Genomic DNA, 20111 nt, shown 5'->3' on the forward strand with positions numbered 1-20111 from the left:
CTCTTGGCAAGAGGTGGCTACCCAGGGCAACATGTTTTGATTGGGTGTCATTACCACAGATCGAGCCCACAGGGCAGAATGCTTAAGCTGTTTTCAGCATTGTCTTTTAATTGTTATAAGCTGAACCTGGGACTTTAGGATGAAGGGTGGGTAATGAATTATACTAATGTTAGCCAGCAGCTCTTCTGGGCAAGGCACTCTGTGCTGGCAGCATGGGTGGTGCAGAGATAGAATCAGAATTGTAGAGCTGGAAGGATCTGGAAGGGTCATCCAGTCCAAACCTCTGCAATGCAAGAGTCACAACCAAAGTACCCTTGACAGGTGGCCATCCAGGCTCTGCTTTCAAACCTCCAATGAAAGAGAGTCCTCCACGCAGACGCAGAGGTTCCTTCTCCCCTCCCATCCTCTCAATAGCAAACTGGTCCACACAAGGCACTCTGCAATTTCAGGCAGGCCCCTCTTTAAAGCAGGAAGCTAAACTCTTTGGAAGACGCCACTCTTGGGAAAGTAAAACAAATCCAGCCTACAGCAAAGCGTTTGTCACACATGTGCATCACGTCATGTGTTCTGTTGGTCACATCTTGCTCCCTCTAGTCGTTCCCATGGCCCTCTTTCATCTCCGCTTTTCAGCTTCCTCCACAGCCCCAAATTCTTTATTTCCAACAACCCTCTTGCCAGAAATTAGCCAGTATATTCTGTTGAGGTATTTTTCCATGTTTACCTTTGACTCGTGTCTTAGAAACACAAAAACTTTATTATCAGTATTCTATGGACTATTGGGTTGCACACATTCCATGACATGACAGCAGCTCAGCCAACAGGTGGGAGGGTAGCTTTCATGTGGACAATCCTCAGAAGCGAAGTGATCCCTTCCAAGATTATTGGAGGAAAAGTGTCCAGTGCTGTTTACATAGTCCAAATGAATATAAAGATAGCTGCATTTTAAAAAATGTACTGATTGGTATACGCGAAGAGGAAGGTATCTTGCTCCAAAGCGTAATTGGCATTGAATGTCTGAGCCCTGGTGAGGCTCATCCCAGCGCCCTGAGGCCTTGAAGATGGTGCTCTGGGGGATCTGAAGTCACCAGGCAAGCAGTCACTAAATCCCACCCCATAACTCTGCATGGGGGAAATCAGATACCTCCCCAGTTTCTATGCAAGGTGTCCCATTTTGGACGAAGGACAATCTGTATCTCAGTCGGAGTGGAGCCTGGGGATAGGAAAAAAAAGATATAAAGAGGAAAGACAGACACATAGACACACTGCAATTTCTGGCAGGCCCCTCTTTAAAGAAGGAAGCCAAACTCTTGCCCATTCTCTCTATGGCGCAAACCTGCCAGGGCAAATTCAGCTGTAGTGGAGGTTGTTCCACTCCTATCTAAAGCTAAAGGGACCCCTGACCATTAGGTCCAGTTGTGGCCGACTCTGGGGTTGCGGCGCTCATCTCGCTTTATTGGCCAAGGGAGCTGGCGTACAGCTTCCGGGTCATGTGGCCAGCATGACTAAGCCACTTCTGGCGAACCAGAGCAGCACACGGAAACGCCGTTTACCTTCCCACCAGAGTGGTACCTATTTATCTACTTGCACTTTGATGTGCTTTCGAACTGCTAGGTTGGCAGGAGCAGGGACCGAGCAACGGGAGCTCACCCCGATGTGGGGATTCGAACCGCTGACCTTCTGATCGGCAAGTCCTAGGCTCTGTGCCTTAACCCACAGCGCCACCTGCGTCCACTCCTATCTAGAGCACGGTAAATCTGGGGAAGGGGATACTGCCAATAGACCTAAAATGGGCCTCTCTTTTTTTCCCCAACTTCCTTCCGGCAGGCTTCTAAATCTGTTTCTTACAAAAAGCAGATGCTATGATCCTATCTTGGATATGGGCTTTACACAATTCCCATTCGACGGTCTGAGGAGAAGCTGAACCCTCATCAGTTTCAAAATGTTCCTGAAGTTCGCCTCGTGCCAGGCCCCCGTCTTCTAACATTCTCATCCCTACATCTCAATCAGCAGGGCCAGTGGTCAGAGGTGATGGCGATGGTGGCAATAGGATTCCAACATCTGGAGGAGCACAGATGCTCCCCAGCCCTGCCCCACATTCTGAACAGGCAGCCAAAGAAGGGGGCCACTGGCTCCCGGCTGCTGCTGGGCAGTCTGCTGCCCAGACCACACACCCCAACCTGATCCAGCCACATACCTGGTGAGGGTTGGCCAGAAGCAGAACTTGAGAAATCACCGTTGGGGGAAGGAGTGGATTAAAGGCCGGCAGCTCGGAGCCTGTGGCTGGTTGCAGCTTGATGGCCATTGACTATCATTCAGCAGCAAGGAAGAGGAGAGAGAGAGAGGAAGAAGGATGAGGTCTCATCAGGCACAAGCTCAGCCCAAGTGGGGTCGCTGGGACAACTCCATGGCCCAGTGCCCCAGCAGCATATCAATCACAACATTTTATAAATTATCCCCTCTTTCAAGTTGAAACCCCCAAGGAAAATACACCCTCATACCGCAAAGCAGGAAGGCAAGGCAAAAGTGACAAAAACAGAGGTCAGGCCAAAGACCTGCTGGAAGAGAAACGTTTTCTGCTGGCCTGGTCTGTATGGGAACCTAAGATCCTTGTGACATCAGGTGGGGAAAGCCTCACCCTTCCCTGACAGCCACAAGAAATGGAACCTTTAGCATTGTCGGCCGAGTCCTGTGGGACCTTCTGCCACTGGAGATTCAGCAGGGGCCTTCTAACGCCTGCTGGAAACTTTTCTATTCTGCCATACCTGTGCAGGCAATTAAGAATAGCTCCTTCACAATGGTGTCTGCTTTTTAACTTTTGTTATGGCTTGTATTGTATTGCTTTATGTTTTTATTGCTATAACCTACTTTGTTAAATTATTTATGGCACTGCGGCATACACATATTTTTATAAGTAAATAAATGAAGGGCACTATGTAACTTCCTGAATAAAATAAAACAATCCACAGGGAGGAAAGAATCCTGCTGATCGGGAGCACAGCTCTCTTGCCTAGATTAAGAGCCAGTTTCTCTCACCTTGGGCACAGCAGCCTGGAAGACGATGTGCTGGACTGGGTGAGGGGCAGTGCTCAGCAGGGAGAGAACCAGCACCCTGGTGGCTGGTTGGCCGGGAACCGGGTCCATGGAGAAGTGGAGCATGGCTTTCAGGCCCTTCTCCTCATAGACCGTGACCGGAGGGATCATGCCTGTTGGGGGCAAGAAGACAGACAAACATGGGAAGCTGCCTTACACAGAGTGAGACCACTGGGGTCAACTAGCTCTGCACTGTCTACACACAATGCAATGACCCTCCAGGATTTCAGGCAGAGGTGTCTACCAGCCATACTTGGGAGATACTAGAAACTGAACTCGAGACCTACACCCAGAACAGATAGAATTATAGAGTTGGGAAAGACCATGAGGGTTATCTAGTCCAACCCCCTGCAATGCAGGAACCTTTTGCCCAGTGTGGGGCTTGAACCCGTGAACCTGAGATTAAGAGTCTTCTGCTCTACCAACTGAGCTATCCCAGCTAAGCTCTACCACTGTCCTTAGGCAATCTGGTGGCTAGGATGAGGATGCCAGGATCCAGAGGGAGGGGCAGGGAAAGTGGGGGGGGGGAGCATTTATTTATTTCATACAATTTATATACTGCTTGATTGCAGAAATCTTCATCCCAGTTTGCATAAAAAATAAGACAGCAAGGTAATTAGTAAAAACTATTACAGCATGGATCACTGCCTTGCCGTGGCGAAGGGGCGTGAATAACTCAGAGAAGCTATGAACTATGCTGAGCAGGGCACCCAAGATGGACAGGTCATAGTGGAGAGTTTTGACCAAACGTGATCCACCTGGAGCAGGAACCGGCAAGCCACTCCAGTATCCCTGCCAAGAAAACTCCATGGACAAAGACAACAGGCATATAAAAGTTATGGCGCTGGTAGATGAGCCCCTCAGGTCGGAAGGCGTCCAACATGCTACTGAGGAGGAGAAGGGGACAACAGAGGACGAGATGGTTGGATAGTGTTCTCGAAGCTACCAGCATGAGTTTGACCAAACTGCGGGAGGCAGTGGAAGACAGGAGTGCCTGGCGTGCTCTGTTCCATGGGGTCACGAAGAGTCAGACACGACTAAACAACAACAAATTACAGCATTCAAAAAAAATTAAAGCCATCCATAGAGCTAAAAACACACCAGCATCCCAAACATCAGGCTTGTCTAAAAATGTTTTTGGCAGGTGATGAAAAGAACAGAGAGGCAGGGAGTTCTCATGTGTAGGTGCTGCCACACTAGGAGACCAGTTTCCAAAAAATGTAGAATGGGCATTGTGTGGCACCTATAATGGGGCCAGTCCTGCAGATCAAAGCAATCGAGAGGATGTATAATATGGTCCCAGATTACTGGGGGCTTTGTATACTAATGGTGTAACACCTTGAGCCTGGCCAGGTAGCAAATAAGCAACCACTGCAGATATCTGAGCACAGCCGTGAAATCCTAACACGGCCTCACTCCCATCAGCAATTGTGCTGCAGCATTCTGCACTAACTGCAGCTTCTGAATCGGGCTCAAGGGAAGCCCCGCACAGAGTGCATTGCAGTAATCTACTCTGGAAGTAGCCAGTGCATGAACTACTTGCAGCCAAGCCTTCCCGGTCCAGGAATGGCCGTAGCTGCCATGCCAACTGCAGTTGGCAACAGGTAGCCACAGAGCCTCACAGAGGGGCAAAGCCGAACCCTATATGGGGCTCTGTCGCCCCACCAGAGTCCACATCCCACCACCAGATCGGGGGCAGCTGCTCAGCTCCTGCCCTGTGAACAGTGGCGTAGCGTGGGGGGTGCAGGGGGGACCGGCCGCACCGGGCGCAACATCTGGGGGGGACGCGCTCGCACTCGCAGCTCTCTGCCCCTACTAAAATCCATGGGTTAGGGGGTGCAAATTACTTGCCTTGCCCCGGGTGCTGACAACCCACGCTACACCACTGCCTGTGAAGAAAAGCCCCCATCCTGGCACTTACTCAGAGTAATGGAACTCAGCGGAATTGAAAGCTTAGCCAAGGAGCCGCTGGAGGATGCAGGGCAAGGCGGCAAAGGTGCTGGTGCCATTTCAGGTATTTGGCTGGAGACTGGAGGAGCCGCCGCCGTCGGGCTGATGGGGAGACCTGGGGAAAGAGAGGCAACATCACTATCCCAGCAGGGAACTAACCCTTTCCTTCCGCAGCTCCCCTCCCCACACCCTGGTTGCCTCTTGCTTAGATGCTAATGCTGCAGCAACATCCCCAAAGGCTCCTCCTCCAGCTTTGGTCATCCATGAAGACCCTGGTCCAGGATGTGCAGCAGGATCTGAAGCCAACGAGGGTGCAAGCAGCTCAGACCCACTCCTCTTCCACCAGCCCAGGAGAAGGAGGGTGGCTCTTGAGGCCCCTGGCCTGGTTTTCTCATAGCTGGCTCTCCCTGGGGGGCTCAGAAGACCCCACTGGAAGGAAACAGGGTAACTATAACAAGGACAGTTCTAACATTTATTTATTCTAGGGTTTGGAAACAGTTCCACAGCAGTGCACAAAAACAAGAGTCTAAAGCATAATGGAAATCATAAAGCGGTGTTGAAAACATGGAGCCAACAACAGCTTGTTATGTCCTGGTTTGGAAAACACATAAAGTTGCATTCAATCATATTCAGAACCAGTGTGGTGTAGTGGTTAGTGTTGCACTAGAAAGTGGGAGAGCCAGGGCTTTTTTCCCAGCCAGAACTGAGTTCCAGCACCTCTCAGGTGCAATTATACGAGAACCAGGGAGGTTCCAGCACCTCTTTTTCTAGAAAAATAGCACTGGGGAGAACTATGTACACCACCTTGGGCTAGTTGGAGGAAAGGTGGAATATAAATATAATACATCACATATTATTAATAATAATATTTTACCCACTCTGAGCCCAAGTTCGTCATGGCCAGGGTCTACCCTGCATAAAAGCTAAGTCCATTAATTTCAATGGGTCTACTCTAAGTAGGGCTAGCACTGAATACAACTCTTGCCCTCGTCAAACACTCTCCTCCTACAGGCCCTTCCCAACCACAGGAAGCCAGAAAGCAGGGCTTTCTACATCAGGGAAGATGCAGCCCCTGAGAACTCCAGTCCAAGACACCAACCTAACATCAGCTCCTCATCCAGTGAGTGGGTAGAAGAGGAGGAGAGGAGCCTCTCCAGGAAAGGCTCAGTCTTTGCGTTCTCTTGCAAGGGAGCCTGGCACCCAGGACCCAGCTCAGAGAGGTCGATGAGGGTGAGGCTGCTCGCAGCGTCTGGAAGGGGCTGAGGTCCAGCTGAAAAGAAAGCAAGATTTGTTTTTTAAACAAAGTAGATGACTATCCCAAGGAGGCTCAGCTGGTAGAGAATGCTGGGGAAAGGGAAGATCTTCCACCCACAATTTCAGATTGCTGCCAGCAGTTCTCCCGACAAAGGTGGGACTCCCTTCCTCCTCCCCCCCCCCAACTCTACCGGGCTTGCATTTCACTTGTAAGGCAGACAGCCAAGAACTTAACCAAGATCCACCACTCAAAGCAAAATGCTTCTGACACAAATCCGTTCTCTTGGGAGCAAGTTAGCATAACTTCAGCCTTGCTAAACAAGCAAGAAAACTAGCAAACTATGTCAGGCTTTTGAAACTGTAGGCTGGCTAGCTGCTCTGGTTTAGCAAAGCTTCTCAAAGTGCTCCCTGACTATTCTGACCTGCAGAGCAGAATGTTTTCGTTTACTGTTGTGCTTCAAAGCAGAGACTTAAAGAGCTGGCAGCTTTTTTAAAAAGGGGGCCATCCTGCAGTTTGTGGTTCGCAAAGCAGAGTAGTCACCTGATGCGGTTTTCTGCTCAACCTTCTAACCCTCCTTTTTTCCTTCCTTCTCGAAGCCACCTCTTCACCCCCCTCTTTAAATCCCTTCCCAACAACTCTGAAGAACAGAAAGGCACCTGTATGATAGTTCAGTCAGTAGGGCATGGGACTCTTAATCTCAGGGTAGTGGGTTTGAGTCCCACATTAGGCAAAAGGTTCCTGCATTGCAGATGGCTGGACAAATGTGGTCGCTTCCAACGCTACTATGATTCACCCTAGCCCATCTCAATCTGCCCCTTGGCTTCACTGCAAGCAGGGCCTCCCCAGTCCCTTTACAAGACAGAGACAGCCTTGCCAACCTTGACCTACCAGAGCTGGTCCCAGAATCCCCAGCGGTGCCCACAACGTCCTTGTAAAAGCACAGCGCCCGCGTGAGCCTGTCACTTGCCTGCAGAACCTCCCCTACAGAAGCAACAAGAGCGAGAATTTGCACCACGGGCTTCACTCAACAATTACAAGAAAACAATTGTTATTTGTAGGGTGGGGGCTGCTTTGTTCCATGTGTTCTGTATTATTAGCATCTAAAAAAATTAAGTTACCCCTGTTAAGAAATTAAAACCCTGGAATTCTAATTCTCGGGGCTAACAAAATACACACAAACCCCATCTAATAAAATTGATTTCACCCCAAAATGGAAAACCAGCGAGGTCCCAACTAAAGAAGAATGGCAACTTAAGTTGACAGAATATGCACAACTCACAGACTTAACAAATAGAATAAGAGAACAAGAAGAACATACATTTAAAGAAGATTGGAAAACGTTTGTTGAATATATGGGAAATAATGATGTACAGCTGAAAACGTTGGCAGCATTAAGATAAATTCAACAGTGTAAATAAGTTTTGACGGATGCAACAATGGAATACTGAATGGTATAGTTTTTGTAAAATACGCAGGGATTTATGATATTTAAAATGAACCATGGAAAGAGAAGAAGGGAAGTCACTGATATCTTAAGGATGTAATGAGTATCTTAAACTGTAAAACAGAAAACTTAATAAAAATTATATACAAATAAATAAATAAAAGTGATTTCAAATCCAGCAGTTTCCTAATTTGAGGGTAGAGAGAATAGGGGACAGCTGTTCCTTTCTCAGCCAGGACAAGACTGCATTTATTGGGCTTCTGTAACATCCCTCTCTCTACACACACACCCCTGCCCAGCCCCTCCACTTCCCTTCCCTTGTTTGTCTTTCCCCTTCTTACCCAGAGCCTCCTCGTCTTCCACCGTCTCACTGGCCACACGGAAGAGCAGCGGCTTCAGTCTCTCGCACTTGGCAAATGTGGCCTGTGGAAGGACACAGCCAGAGGGGAAGTGCCACTGGCTCAGCCTCACAGCCCAGCTGACCCAGCCCCACCCCAGCTGTGGCCCGAGGGGGGGAGGAAAGCGCACCAAGCATGCTCAGAGGAACTTTATTCATCGTGTTATTATAATATTCCACTATGTGTTTCAGGGCAGATTCCAGGCACCCAGAATTCAGTTAAGCCCAGTCCAGTTTTCTAGCGAGAGGGGCACGTATGCAACCGAAGAACATCAGAAAAAACCTTGCAGCCAGAGGTCCATCGAGCCCAACATCCTCTCCTCACCAAGGAGGCCAACAAAATGCCACAATGGGAAGCCCACAGACAGGACCTGGGTGCACCAACAGCAGTGCTTTTCCACCTTGTGTGATTCCCAGCAAGTGGTATTCATTGAGAATTGTGGGAAGGAATCTGAAAACAGAGGTCCTCTCTCCCCCCTGGTGACAAACGAGTCAACCAATGCATACTGCAGAGGCCCCACCATTGTCCTCAAGAGCCCCCTCCCCATAGCCAGGCAGAGGGAGGTCCTGGAGCATATGGGGCTGCCCTGGAGAAAGGCCTTACAGAGCATGCTAGCTGCTGTGCCTTCCATGTCTGGACTTCAGAGGTGTTCCCCAAGGGTCGGAAGTGGGGAAAGGGAGAGAGCAGGACTTACCTGCAGGAGCTCCAGGGTTGATATGGGGGTCCCAGCTCCCTTGCTTTCTTGCCAGCTTCTCAGCATCTCCTCCAATGCCTCTGCACTGCTGCGGGCTTCCTTCAGAGCGTTCAGTCGCCTGGAGACCTTGGCCGATTTCTCCTGCTCCTGCAATGGGCCAAACACACTCAGATTCTTTAGCTGTGTTGCAGAGGGTGGGGCCAGATGACCCCTGGGACTGTTTTTCCAACTCTACAATTCTGTGACTCTTTGATTCTAGGTCGCAAGGCATTTTCCCGAAGCAATTAGCAGCCTCAGCTTGTGCCTCTCATACCAAGGTTTAGCCACCAAGGTTTGAAGACAACGACCTGTGAATCTGTGTGCCTGCATTTCTTTATTTGTTGCCTTTATATCTTTTTCTCTCCAAGGAACTCAAGGATTCTCCCCCCTATTCATAAACGGTTCTCCTGCACTTCATTTAATCATCACAACAACCCTGTGAGGTAGGTGAGGCCGCAAGGAGTGAAGTTACGAGGAACCAGGCAGAGGGCCTTCTTGGTAGTGGCGCCCAACTTGTGGCATGCCTTCCCAACAGATGTCAAGGAATTAAGTAACTACACAACTTTAATAAGACATTTGAAGGTTTTTATATCTGTTGGAAGCCACCCACAGGCAACCCAGTCAGATGAATGGGGTAGTAATAATAATAAATAACAACAACTACAACAACAACAACAACAGTAGCAGTAATTGGCCCAAAGTCACATCCGGTGAGCTTCATGGCTGAGGGGGGATTTGAACCCTGGTCTCTTCCAGGTCATAGTCCAGCACTCTAACCATTACACCACACTGGCTTCTCCATGAGTATGGAGCCCTCTGGCACCAAATGCTGCCAGACAATGGGGGGAAATGGCGGAGAGAAGGCCTACCTCTCTGATCATCCCTTTGATCAGCCTGTTTGCTGCCTGAAGGTCCTCTGGGTTCTTGCTTTTCAGGAGCCTTGTTAAAAGCTGAGGAGAGGAGGGGAGAAGGTGAGGACTAGGCCAGAAGCATCACCGCACAGTCAAGGGCACACTTTGTCTCAAGCAAAGCTGTTCAGGAGCAAAAAAAAAAGGGGGGAGGGAGACTCCTACTTTTTTTAAAAAGGGCTGCTTTGAATATTTATCAACAAGGCTTTCAGGTGGTCTGGTTTTGCATGGAAAAAGCAGCATTTCTCAGAATAAAGTTTTATAACCAGAATATTTTTTAAAAAAAACAAGGGAAGGGCTGTGGGCTCAGGGGACAAAAGTCTGCTTTGCATGCAGAAAGTCCTTGATTCAATCCCCAACAGGCTTGTCAGGGGCCCCCGGGGTCACCCTGTTGGCACCCACTACCCAAGTCCATTATTAACGTGAGCAATAGTGGTGGTGCAGCGTCCAGCTTGACCACAAGGAGAAGCAGGTTACCTTGGATTTCTCATCATCAGCATCAAAAATGGAGCTAGCCGGCCGTGGAGAAGGTGGTGGCAGAATTTTGTCTTCTGGTAGTTTGGGGTCTTGTTTGACGATCCCTGAAATAAAGCTTTGCAGTGTTGGCACACCCACAGTTTAAGGATGCTTAGAGGCCATTTAAAGTGACAAATCACAACAGCATTTAAAGCTAGTTGCCCGAGCCTGGAATTCAGAGATTCAAAATGCAAGAAACTAAAAATTGAAAGCAAAGGAGCAAAAGCTGGCCTTAAACCACCTGCAATTTGTCATCTGCAAGGCTTCAGATTCCACCGCAAAAAAAAATTGGATGCAGCTGTTAAGAGTGTCGGACTAGAATTTGTTTTTTAAAAAGGATGATCATTACAGAGGAATCTGTGAAACAAGCAGTATGTTAAAGGGGATGAATTGGAATATATCTGAGAGTGGGAAACCAGTTTTTTGGGGGGGGAAAGGTATTTAAATTAAATATGGTTATGATGTTCTATAAATTTGAAAATGAATAAAAATTAATTGGCGAAAAAAGAGAGTGTGGGACTAAGAGCTGAGAGACCAGGGTTCAAATCTCCCCACTTGGCCATGAAGTTCAATAGGTGTGACCTTCAGCAGTCACCACTTCTCAGCCTTAGCCACCTCACATGGTTGTTGTGAGGAATAAGTGAGGAGAAAATGGAGGCCAACTTGAGCTTCTTGGAAGGAAAAGAGGAGATACAAGGGCAATACAGTGGTACCTCAGGTTACATACGCTTCAGGTTAAATACGCTTCAGGTTACAGACTCCGCTAACCCAGAAATAGTGCTTCAGGTTAAGAACTTTGCTTCAGGATAAGAACAGAAATCGGGCTCCGGCAGCGTGGCGGCAGCAGGAGGCCCCATTAGTTAAAGTGGTGCTTCAGGTTAAGAACAGTTTCAGGTTCAGAACGGACCTCCGGAACGAATTAAGTACGTAACCAGAGGTACCACTGTAAATAAATAGACCCACCACAGTAAGTAGTTTAGAAGAGATAAGAGAGGTAAAGCTGCACAACCCCTTTTTTGTGGTCCCAGGAAGAAAAATACCTTGTTCTGCTTTCTCACGGGAAAACCTCGTGAGGGAAAAGGGTGTTAGAAGCATTTTGGTCAGCAGGCTTGCGGTTTAAGGCCATGTGACTTTGAGATGGGAAGGAGGTGGGGGAGAACACAGACAGAAGAAAAAGCTAAATGGAGACCTTGTTTCTTCAGCATTTGATAAGCGTCGCGGATTTTCACTTCCTGAGGAAACCACACCATCCAACTGAACAGCAGCTCGACGATGCGGGATTTGACTCTGTCTGTCGACCACTCTCCGAGATACTGGGAAGCCCAAAGTAAAGATGGTTGGAACCAGAATAAGAAAGACCACCACCTTGGGGAGTCCCCCGCTCCTCCCAAAGCAAGACTGTGCCCGCAGCATCTTGTACTCCCACCCACGCAAAATAAATCCTTGTACATTTCAGATGTTTTATGCCTTCAAAGGATGCACCTGTACCCTTAACAGTGGGAACAGGGGATAACCAGTGCCCTGCAGGTGTTGCTGGAAGTACAGAATCGACCCCTCTTTTAAAAACAACCACACACAACCCCAACTTTATCTTGACCTTTAGGACTCTGAGGAGGCCCTTCTGAAGGGACCTCCCAGCCACCCCTTTTCTGACAAGGGCCCCCTCCCTTCCGGGCTTCTTTTTCTATATAATAATAATAATTTATTATTTATACCCTGCCCATCTGGCTGGGTTTCCCCAACCACTCTGGGCTGTTCCTAATAGAATATTAAAAACACAACGAAACATCAAACATTAAAAACTTCCCTAAACAGGACTGCCTTCAGATGTCTTCTAAAAGTCAGATAGTTGTTTATTTCCTTGACATCTGATGGGAGGGTATTTCACAGGACGGGCGCCACTACCGAGAAGGCCCTCTGCCTGGTTCCTTGTAACTTCACTTTTCACAGCGAGGGAACCGCCAGAAGGCCCTCGGAGCTGGACTTCAGTGTCTGGGCTGAACGATGGGGGTGGGGATGCTCCTTCAGGTATACTGGGCCAAGGCCGTTTAGGGCTTTAAAGGTCAGCACCAACACTTTGAATTTCTGAGCTTCACCTGCCTGGGCACTTACCTTGGGAGAAAGGACCTTTATGAGACCATTCAGAAATCGGAACTTCCCCATTTCATGATGGAAATTCTCTCCGCAGTTGTTCACACACATCTCCAAGACCTCGTAGGGGAAAAGAGGCAAACACAAACCTTGATCCTAAAACAGCGGGCAAATCCACAGGGAGCCCCCAAGACCCCATCACGCCAGCCTTGTCCTTAGGCAGTGGGGTCACCAAGCCATTCAAGGTGACAACACATGGTGCAGAAAACAGAGCCAGGTAACTTTCTCTAGGTAAAGGCAGCGGGAAAGGGGACCCGGGGTGCAGGGAGGGGGAGGTGCTACTTTCTCTAAGTCTTCATAACTCCAAATAGAAGTGCAAAGGGCAGCCATCACTGGCTGGGTGCTCTCCAGATGTTTTGGACTGCAATTCCTGTCAGCTGCAGCCAGCATCTGTGGTGGGATCTATAGTCCAAAACACCTACAGGTCAGTCACTAGGTTTGATGAAGGCTGGCAGAGAGACTCTGGGTTCGTTAAAATCCATATCTGCCCTTGCTCATCTCGATATGGGAATTTCAGGAAGGAGAAAAGTACTCTGCACATGCTCACAGACGCTGCATTTTTAATAACTTCACACTGGCCACAAGTGACCCCTGGCACTGATTCCAAGCCTAAACTAACAGGCTGTTCAGAATAAGCAGGGAAGGTGTTCCAAGCAGTGCCAGTTGTCAGGCATAACTCAGTGAACAAATGAGGTAGGAGAAGGTGGACTCAGTCAGGCTGAGACTGATTGGGATGGGTGGGTGGGGGGACGACGAAGGTTGTGTAATGCAGATGTGACAAGCTACAAGAGCAGGAAGCTCCCCCTCAAAAAAAGAGGAAAAAAAGAACCACCAAACTGCTGAATTCTCAACCCAGATGCTCATCAGTAGCTGCTCTGTCCACACAACAAATGGGGGAACAAGAAGCCTGGACTCCAAAGAGGAAATGCAAGGCCTTGCATGCATGATATCCCTGTGTCCAGCATACCGCAGGACTCACTGGGTTGCACAATGCTCACACTTATTTTTTGCATTTATATCCCACCTTTTTCTCCAAGGAGAGCAAGTACACAGTTCTCCCTCTTCTTATTTAATTCCCACAACAAGCCAGTTATGGGACTGAGAGGCAGCGACTGGCCCAAGGTCACCCTTCATGTCCAAGTGGGAATTTGAACCCAGGATTTCCAGGCCCTGGTACACTTACGGTTAGCGCATGCAGAGCCTCTGCCTCCTGCGGCGACTGGATCTTATGTTCCAACAACTTCAGAGCTGCAGCAATGCTGAGAGAGAGGTAAAAAAGAAAAACAGGCATGCCATAGTCCCTGAAATCATTCTTGAATACACCTTGACAACAACGAGAGGAGGCAGGTGGGTATTGCATGCAGAAGGTCCAGGAAGGGCTGGGGGGGGGGGAGAATACTCCCTGCCTGAAAAACTTGGAGAGCCACAGCTCCCAGTCAGCATGCACACAATCCTGAGCTAGCACAAGGCAGTTTCCTGTTTTCAAGAGAAAGAGGGCAGCTTGCTCAGTGATAGGCAAGAGAAGATCTATACTTCTGCACCCAAGACTAGCTCTCTGCTTTTGCCACACAAGATCCAGGGATATTTCATAGGCAGCTGACACCTGCCACTTCCAACTGCATGACATTTTAGGGTAATATCTGCTGAACCCTGTTATTTGGGTTTTTTTCTTAGTCTCTACAGGAAAGTAGCTGAGGAGGTAAACCACTCGTCGTTTCTTCTCTGAGAGTGTTGAATGTGGTTTGTAAGAGTGATCACTGCTGCTCGTGATGGCTAAACATGCTCCAGTCTGGCACCTTGCCAACAGGTTGTACAGGCTTTTTAAGCAATATAGAAGAAGCCAGCTGAACCTGTTTGACCAGAAACAACTGTAAAAGAAAGCAGATAGGTGCTTGAGCCACAAGAAGCAAAACTGCTCATCTCCGCCAAGGAGCTCAAGCTCACTCTTGGCATGACATAAAATGCCACGCAAGAAAAGGATGGAATGAGCAGAAACTGTGGCAGAAAGACAGCTGAGGTTCGTTCCAAGCCCATCCCCAGTCAAGGAACATTGCCAGACATTCAAGTTTCAATTGGCTGCTATGTTTTAGGAGATGCAAATGCTCTCAAGAATTCGTTTGCTTTCAGCAAACAGTGCCCAAGGCTCAAGGGATTCCTGGGCAAGGAAACACAAGCAACCCACACACAACGCAACAACTGCAAGCCAGAATCTGACCACACACCGCAAGAAGAGGACAGAGGCGCTCTCCCCTCTCCTGCACTGCCTGGGAATCTCCCACAATCTGCCCTGCTGTAGTGCCTCTGCACATGGGCAAAGGGTAGCAAACAGAACTTTGGGGTAACACAAGCTCTGAGGCAGGTGGCGCTGTGGGTTAAACCAAAGAGCCTAGGACTTGCTGACCAGAAGGTCGGCGGTTCAAATCCCCGAAACGGGGTGAGCTCCCGTTGCTCGGTCCCTGCTCCTGCCAACCTAGCAGTTCAAAAGCACATCAAAGTGCAAGTAGATAAATAGGTACCACTCCGGCAGGAAGGTAAATGGCGTTTCCGTGCACTGCTTTGGTTCGCCAGAAGCGGCTTAGTCATGCTGGCCACATGACCCGGAAGCTGTACGCCGGCTCCCTCAGCCAATAAATCGAGATGAGCACCGCAACCCCAGAGTCGGCCACGACTGGACCTAATGGTCAGGGGTCCCTTTACCTTTTAAACTCTGACCACCTCTCCATGCTCAAGACAAAACCTTTGCCAACTTCCAAATCCACCTCGAGCTGGAAGTGGCCCAGCAAAAGGTTCTCCTCACCCAGTGCAGCCTTACCTGTCAGCATCTGCGTTGACCTGGTCGCTAAACCTCTGGATACATTCCCAGTTTTCCTCGGGGTTACTGGGGTCTGTGGCTTTGTCTGCCATGGAAGACAAGGTTGGGAAGTGTCACAACAGTGCAGCACAGCTGGGCAAAACACCAATGTCTGATCGGCCCCAGGTGTTGCCTGCTTTCCAGCCCCAGCCCTGCTCTGTTGCCAGTGAAAGGACACAGAAAAGAGAAAGGGAGCAGAAAGTGAAATAGCTTTATGCTTGGGAGGCAGCCTAGTCCTCTCCCCCAGGTAACCATATCTAAGGGGGCTGCAGTGTATTTAGAAAATAAGCTAGGAAGGAGAGGAAGAAATAGTCACCAGACAGGGGCCTTTTCAGTGGTGGCTCCCCAGTTGTGCAAATGTCTTCCTTAGTGAGGTGTGCCTGTCTCCATTGCTAGCAACTTTCAAAAGGGACCTGAAAACATTCTTGTTTACCTGCACATCTGTTGGTGGCTGTTCCTGGAAACTCCAAGATCAGTGAATGGAAGGATGTTATTGATTGCAATTGCTTTTAGACTATTTTTAACTGTAACTGTTTTAGGGTATTCAAGTTGCAACTGCTCTTAGAATGTTTTCATCCATTTTTGCTTTCGTTTTCACATTGTGTATTTGTTTGCTAGCCTGGGCTCCTTGGGGAGGAAAGGCGAGGCATGAATTCAGTAAATATTAATAAAAATAGATACTGATGGGAGATTTGTGTTGAAAGTCTCAAGTGGGAGGATGAAAATAACAACCGTAAAGTAAATGGTACACAGAAAGGAAGGCCTTTGTTTAAAAGAAATTAGATACTTTGAAGAGGATGAGATAATATTGGATGGAGATTTTAAAAGCTTTAGATATGCCCACTGATAAAACAAAGAATAAACTGAGTTTTTGGTGTGTGTGTGTTTTTACATTTTGTAGTTTTGTTGGCAGCCAAGAAACAACAGGGAAGATCCAACCTTTTAGTTAGAAAAAAGAAACAAGAGCAGGTTTGCTATGAAAGAAAGAGACAAACTGGGGGCAGAGTGTATCTTAGAAATCTTTTTGTTTCTGAGAGTTTTGAAGACTGCAGATTTTTAAGGGAAGTTAGAAATTGTTGCAATATCCTCAAAAGAGAGAATGGTGCTTAATAATTCTGTTCAGTTGACAAAAACCAAGTTATTGAGCAGTTAAAGAAAAATGAAACCATTGCACTTATAAGAGAATATACAGCATTTAGGCTGCAATCCTATACCTACTCACCTGGAACTAACCCTATTGAACTTACTTCTGAGTAGACACATATAGGATTGCGCACTTAACAAATGAATGGTCAGGCTCTTTAATTAGGAAGGGAAATCCAGGTGTAAAGAGGATGAGGTGTAAAGAGGATGGAGAATGTTCTTTCCACCAGTTCTCTCCAGCAGAATTTTGAAATGCTATCTACTGTATTGGCAAATTGACTGATAAATATACAGTACAGGCGTTGATCAGATGCATTTTCATGCCTGGCAGGAAAACGTCAGATTGCATCAGATTACTGCTGGCTCAAATCAGAACAGAAAAATTTACAGGGTTTTTTCCCCTTGCGTCAGAGAAAGCTTTTTATAGAGTGAGAAAATAATCTTTTTTTCTGTAACGAAGGCATTTGATTTAGGGAAGCATTTATACAACAGACAGCCCTGAAGCCAGAATTAGCTGGGAATGTGTACTCTTGTTTTAATAATAATAATAATAATAATAATAATAATAATAATAATAATAATAATAATAATAAAACTAGGCAAAATACTTCTTCTTGGAGTTACTATTATTTGCAGAAACTAGTCAGAGGCAGCAATGCATGTGAATGCCAGTTGCTGGAAGCCACAGGAGCGAAAAGTGCCCTTGCGCCCAGGCCTGCTTGCTTTGCTAGCTTCCCGTGGGCATATTGTTGGTAACAGTGAGAACAGGATGCCAGCCCAGATGGGCTTTGGGCCAGATTCCAAAAAGGCTCTTCATATGTCTTTAACTTTGAGCAAGAGCAGTAAGAAATTGCCCATGAATAAAAGCAGTGAGGATAACGGGCCAATTAAAAAAAAAATCTTACATTATTTATTTATTTATGAATTTATAATCCACGCTTTCAGGGAGGGAAAACACACAGCAAGGTGGAGTACAACACATAAAGTTATAAAAAATCAACAAATGGCCATAAAAACATGGTTAAAATTTATCAGTGAATATCAATAGACACTGACTGATTAAAACAAAACTGTCTCAACAAAACAAAGTTTTAAAAAGAAGGGAGAATGATGTGGTATTTGAGTCTGACTAAGCCCACCTGAGTCAAGAGTGGGGATCGAATTAAAAAAAAAAGGCAAAATATCAGGTTATTAAGTCCAATAGGCAAGAAGTACCTCAAACATGACGAAACTAGAAAATCCCCAAATTATCTGCCCTCAAATTTTTAAAAAAGAGAGAGAGTCGGCAACATTGAATAAAAGGAGTATCAAAACAGCTTTGACGGGGGCAGAAATCGGAAGCCAAAACTGTTGCCTTTCAGGGTCCCCCAGCCTGGATTGAAAAAACACGCAGCCACTTTGACTCCGTCTTGCCGAAGCGGGCCAGTTTAAGCCGCCTGGTGCAAAACCGCTTCCGAGTTGCACCGTTTGACGCTTCAGGTGGTTTGGAAGAAAAGCTCCCAGGGGAGAGCGCTTTCCAGGACACCCCCCTCCAGGCTCATATGCCAGATTTGGGAGCGAAGGGCCGGCCCGGCCGGGTGGTGTGTCCTTCCTCCTCCCGCGTCTCAGGAGACAAGCTCCGCGGAACTCTACTAGGAGAAGCGCCCAGCCAGGCGCTGTAGCCTCTGAGCGCGTGCAGAGCGCCCTCCCTCTCCTCCCCACACTCACGCAGCAGCAGCTCCAGCGCGCCCGGAGGAGCCGCCCGCGCCATGGCCTGCCTCCCTCTTCCTCGGCCGGGCAGAAAATTGGCCCGGCACGCCCAGCCCCGGGTGGGACGACCCTCCGGCGCCCAGACCCCGCCTCGGCGCCCGCCCGGGGCGGGGAGAGGCAGCCGGAGCGCCGCCTGCGCGCCCGGTGCTGGGCAGGAACAGGCGGAGGCCAGGAGCAGCCCCGGGCCTGGCAGTGGAGCCCCGCCGGGGAAAAGCGCACCAGCAGCCGCCGCGAGGGGCCGGGAAGCCGCCCAGAGCAGCCTCTCTCCGGGGGCTCCGCGCCTTGGCCAGCTCGGCCAGGGGCAAAACATTGGCGGGGGGTGGGGGCAAGGGGAGCATAAGGGGAGCGAGGACAGGGGGCAGATAGATTGATTTATACATCGCTTTAAAAAAAGCAGTTTAAAGTGGTTTACAAAAAAAAACACAAAAACAACCCAACAAAATTATCAGTAAGAAAAATGAACAGCAATAATGTAAAACTTTCGAGAAGTTAAAATAATAGACTCAAAATGGATTAGTGTTCACTTCAGCTTGGAAAAGCACAATTAAAAACCAAAGCCTCCGGCCCACAAGAAAAGTAAGGACAATCCGTATTACAGCAATGTTCTTGTTAGGGTGGAAGTGGGAAAAAGTTTGCCCACTCCTTTGCAACATTTGGGCTGGCCTAACGGAGGTGAGGCTCTTCTAAGGATTTGGATTTTTTTTTGTTTTTGGAAATATTTGCTTATAGCTCAGTGGTTCCTAAGCTATTTTGGACCTCTTGGTCACATAAACTCGTCCTCAGTACCCTCTGCCCTATGAAAAGCATTAGTCGGAATAGTAGTTTTCACCACCCCAGGAAGATAATAATGCAATAAAATTCAAAATTAACAGTAGATTGCACATTTTATTAATAATTACCGTTAACTGCACATTTATGCAAAACCCAATTAAACTCTATGGTTTGAGTGGTTCCACAAAACTGACGAACTTGATCGAGCGATACCTGCTTTTCAAAGTCAGATAGTCACTGACACCTTCAGCACAAACACACACCCCACTAGGTATCCCCACTGCCCCCCTGAGGGTTGTACCATCCACTTTGGGAACCACTGCTCTATAGCCTGGGGTTGGGGGCCAGTTCGCACCACCCTCACAGCAAACACTGGTCAGTGATCAGAGTCCAACAACATTTGGAGGGGGCACCAGGATAGCCACCTTAATCTAGAGCGGGGTGGTCCAATGGGTGGTCTGAGGGGTGCATGCACCCTCCAAGCCCTTGCACTGCCTTCCCAAAGCCCAGCACTTCACTTAGCTGGGCCGCCCTAATCTAGAGAGAACTGGGATACCCCAGCCAGAAGAGAATAGTGGGCTGAAATAGAGAAGTATCAAAGACAATGGCCAAATCTATTAAAGATAAAAGGGGAGTGATTTAGCATACTGTTCCCCTCCCTCCCCCCCAACATGGCTGGCCTTAGGACCCTACCTGGGTCAGCTTATCTATTGTTTGTTTTGTGCCCTATTCTTCAGCCAAAAAGGCCTGACAGTCCCTACCCTCAGGTCTACAATCTTAAGAGAAATGGCAGGACAGGCAAGGGGAAAGGGACAGGGAGGGAGGAAGAAAATCAGAACTCAGGCAGTTGTTCCTGTAATGACCAGCTGGCCCAGCTCAGGGACAGGAGGTGCGTCATGGAGCTGGGCATTTAGCAATGGGCTTTGCTCCCCATCTCTCTTACACTGAGGCAGTCTGCTGGAATGGCTGCCTCCAGGAGACAGCGGAGGGGAGAGGAGGCCTGGTGGGAGCTGCCACAGCAGAGCTGATAGACTGAGCTCTGCTTCCCAGGCCCCCCACTGCTTGCTTACCTTCCAAGCCAGCCTGTAGCCACACTTGACTTGGAAGAGTCACCTTCCTTCACCACAAAGGGTCGCAGTCTGAGCCATTCAA

At 48.3% G+C, this 20111-nt stretch overlaps 1 protein-coding gene across 1 annotated transcript; it reads right to left on the reverse strand.

Annotated features, from left to right (window-relative positions):
* Positions 1–735: 735 nt before the first annotated feature.
* GGA2 (golgi associated, gamma adaptin ear containing, ARF binding protein 2) lies at positions 736–18257 on the reverse strand. The gene is made up of 15 exons (XM_083584563.1): positions 18147–18257; positions 15258–15342; positions 13629–13704; positions 12407–12505; positions 11484–11607; positions 10256–10359; positions 9740–9820; positions 8832–8978; positions 8081–8162; positions 7151–7276; positions 6140–6310; positions 5012–5155; positions 3034–3203; positions 2195–2305; positions 736–1210 (listed from the first exon to the last, which is right to left on the reverse strand). The coding sequence occupies exons 1-15, from the start codon at positions 18187–18189 to the stop codon at positions 1100–1102; spliced, it is 1674 nt and encodes a 557-aa protein (XP_083440689.1). The 5' UTR covers positions 18190–18257; the 3' UTR covers positions 736–1099.
* Between the last annotated feature and the right edge of the window lie 1854 nt (positions 18258–20111).

Source organism: Podarcis filfolensis, assembly GCF_964270895.1.
Source record: "Podarcis filfolensis genome assembly, chromosome: 14".
In the NCBI taxonomy this organism is placed as follows: domain Eukaryota; kingdom Metazoa; phylum Chordata; class Lepidosauria; order Squamata; family Lacertidae; genus Podarcis; species Podarcis filfolensis.

What these genes read in the sequence shown, in the direction of transcription:
- GGA2 (XM_083584563.1), bottom strand. Translation starts at nt 18,189, where the DNA reads ATGGCGCGGGCGGCTCCTCCGGGCGCGCTGGAGCTGCTGCTGC. An exon ending in TCAAATGCTGAAGAAACAAG is followed by an intron (nt 10,360 to 11,483) that starts GTCTCCATTTAG and finishes GCTTTATTTCAG; the next exon opens with GGATCGTCAAACAAGACCCC. An exon ending in GGCAAGGCTGTCTCTGTCTT is followed by an intron (nt 6,311 to 7,150) that starts GTAAAGGGACTG and finishes CTTTCTTTTCAG; the next exon opens with CTGGACCTCAGCCCCTTCCA.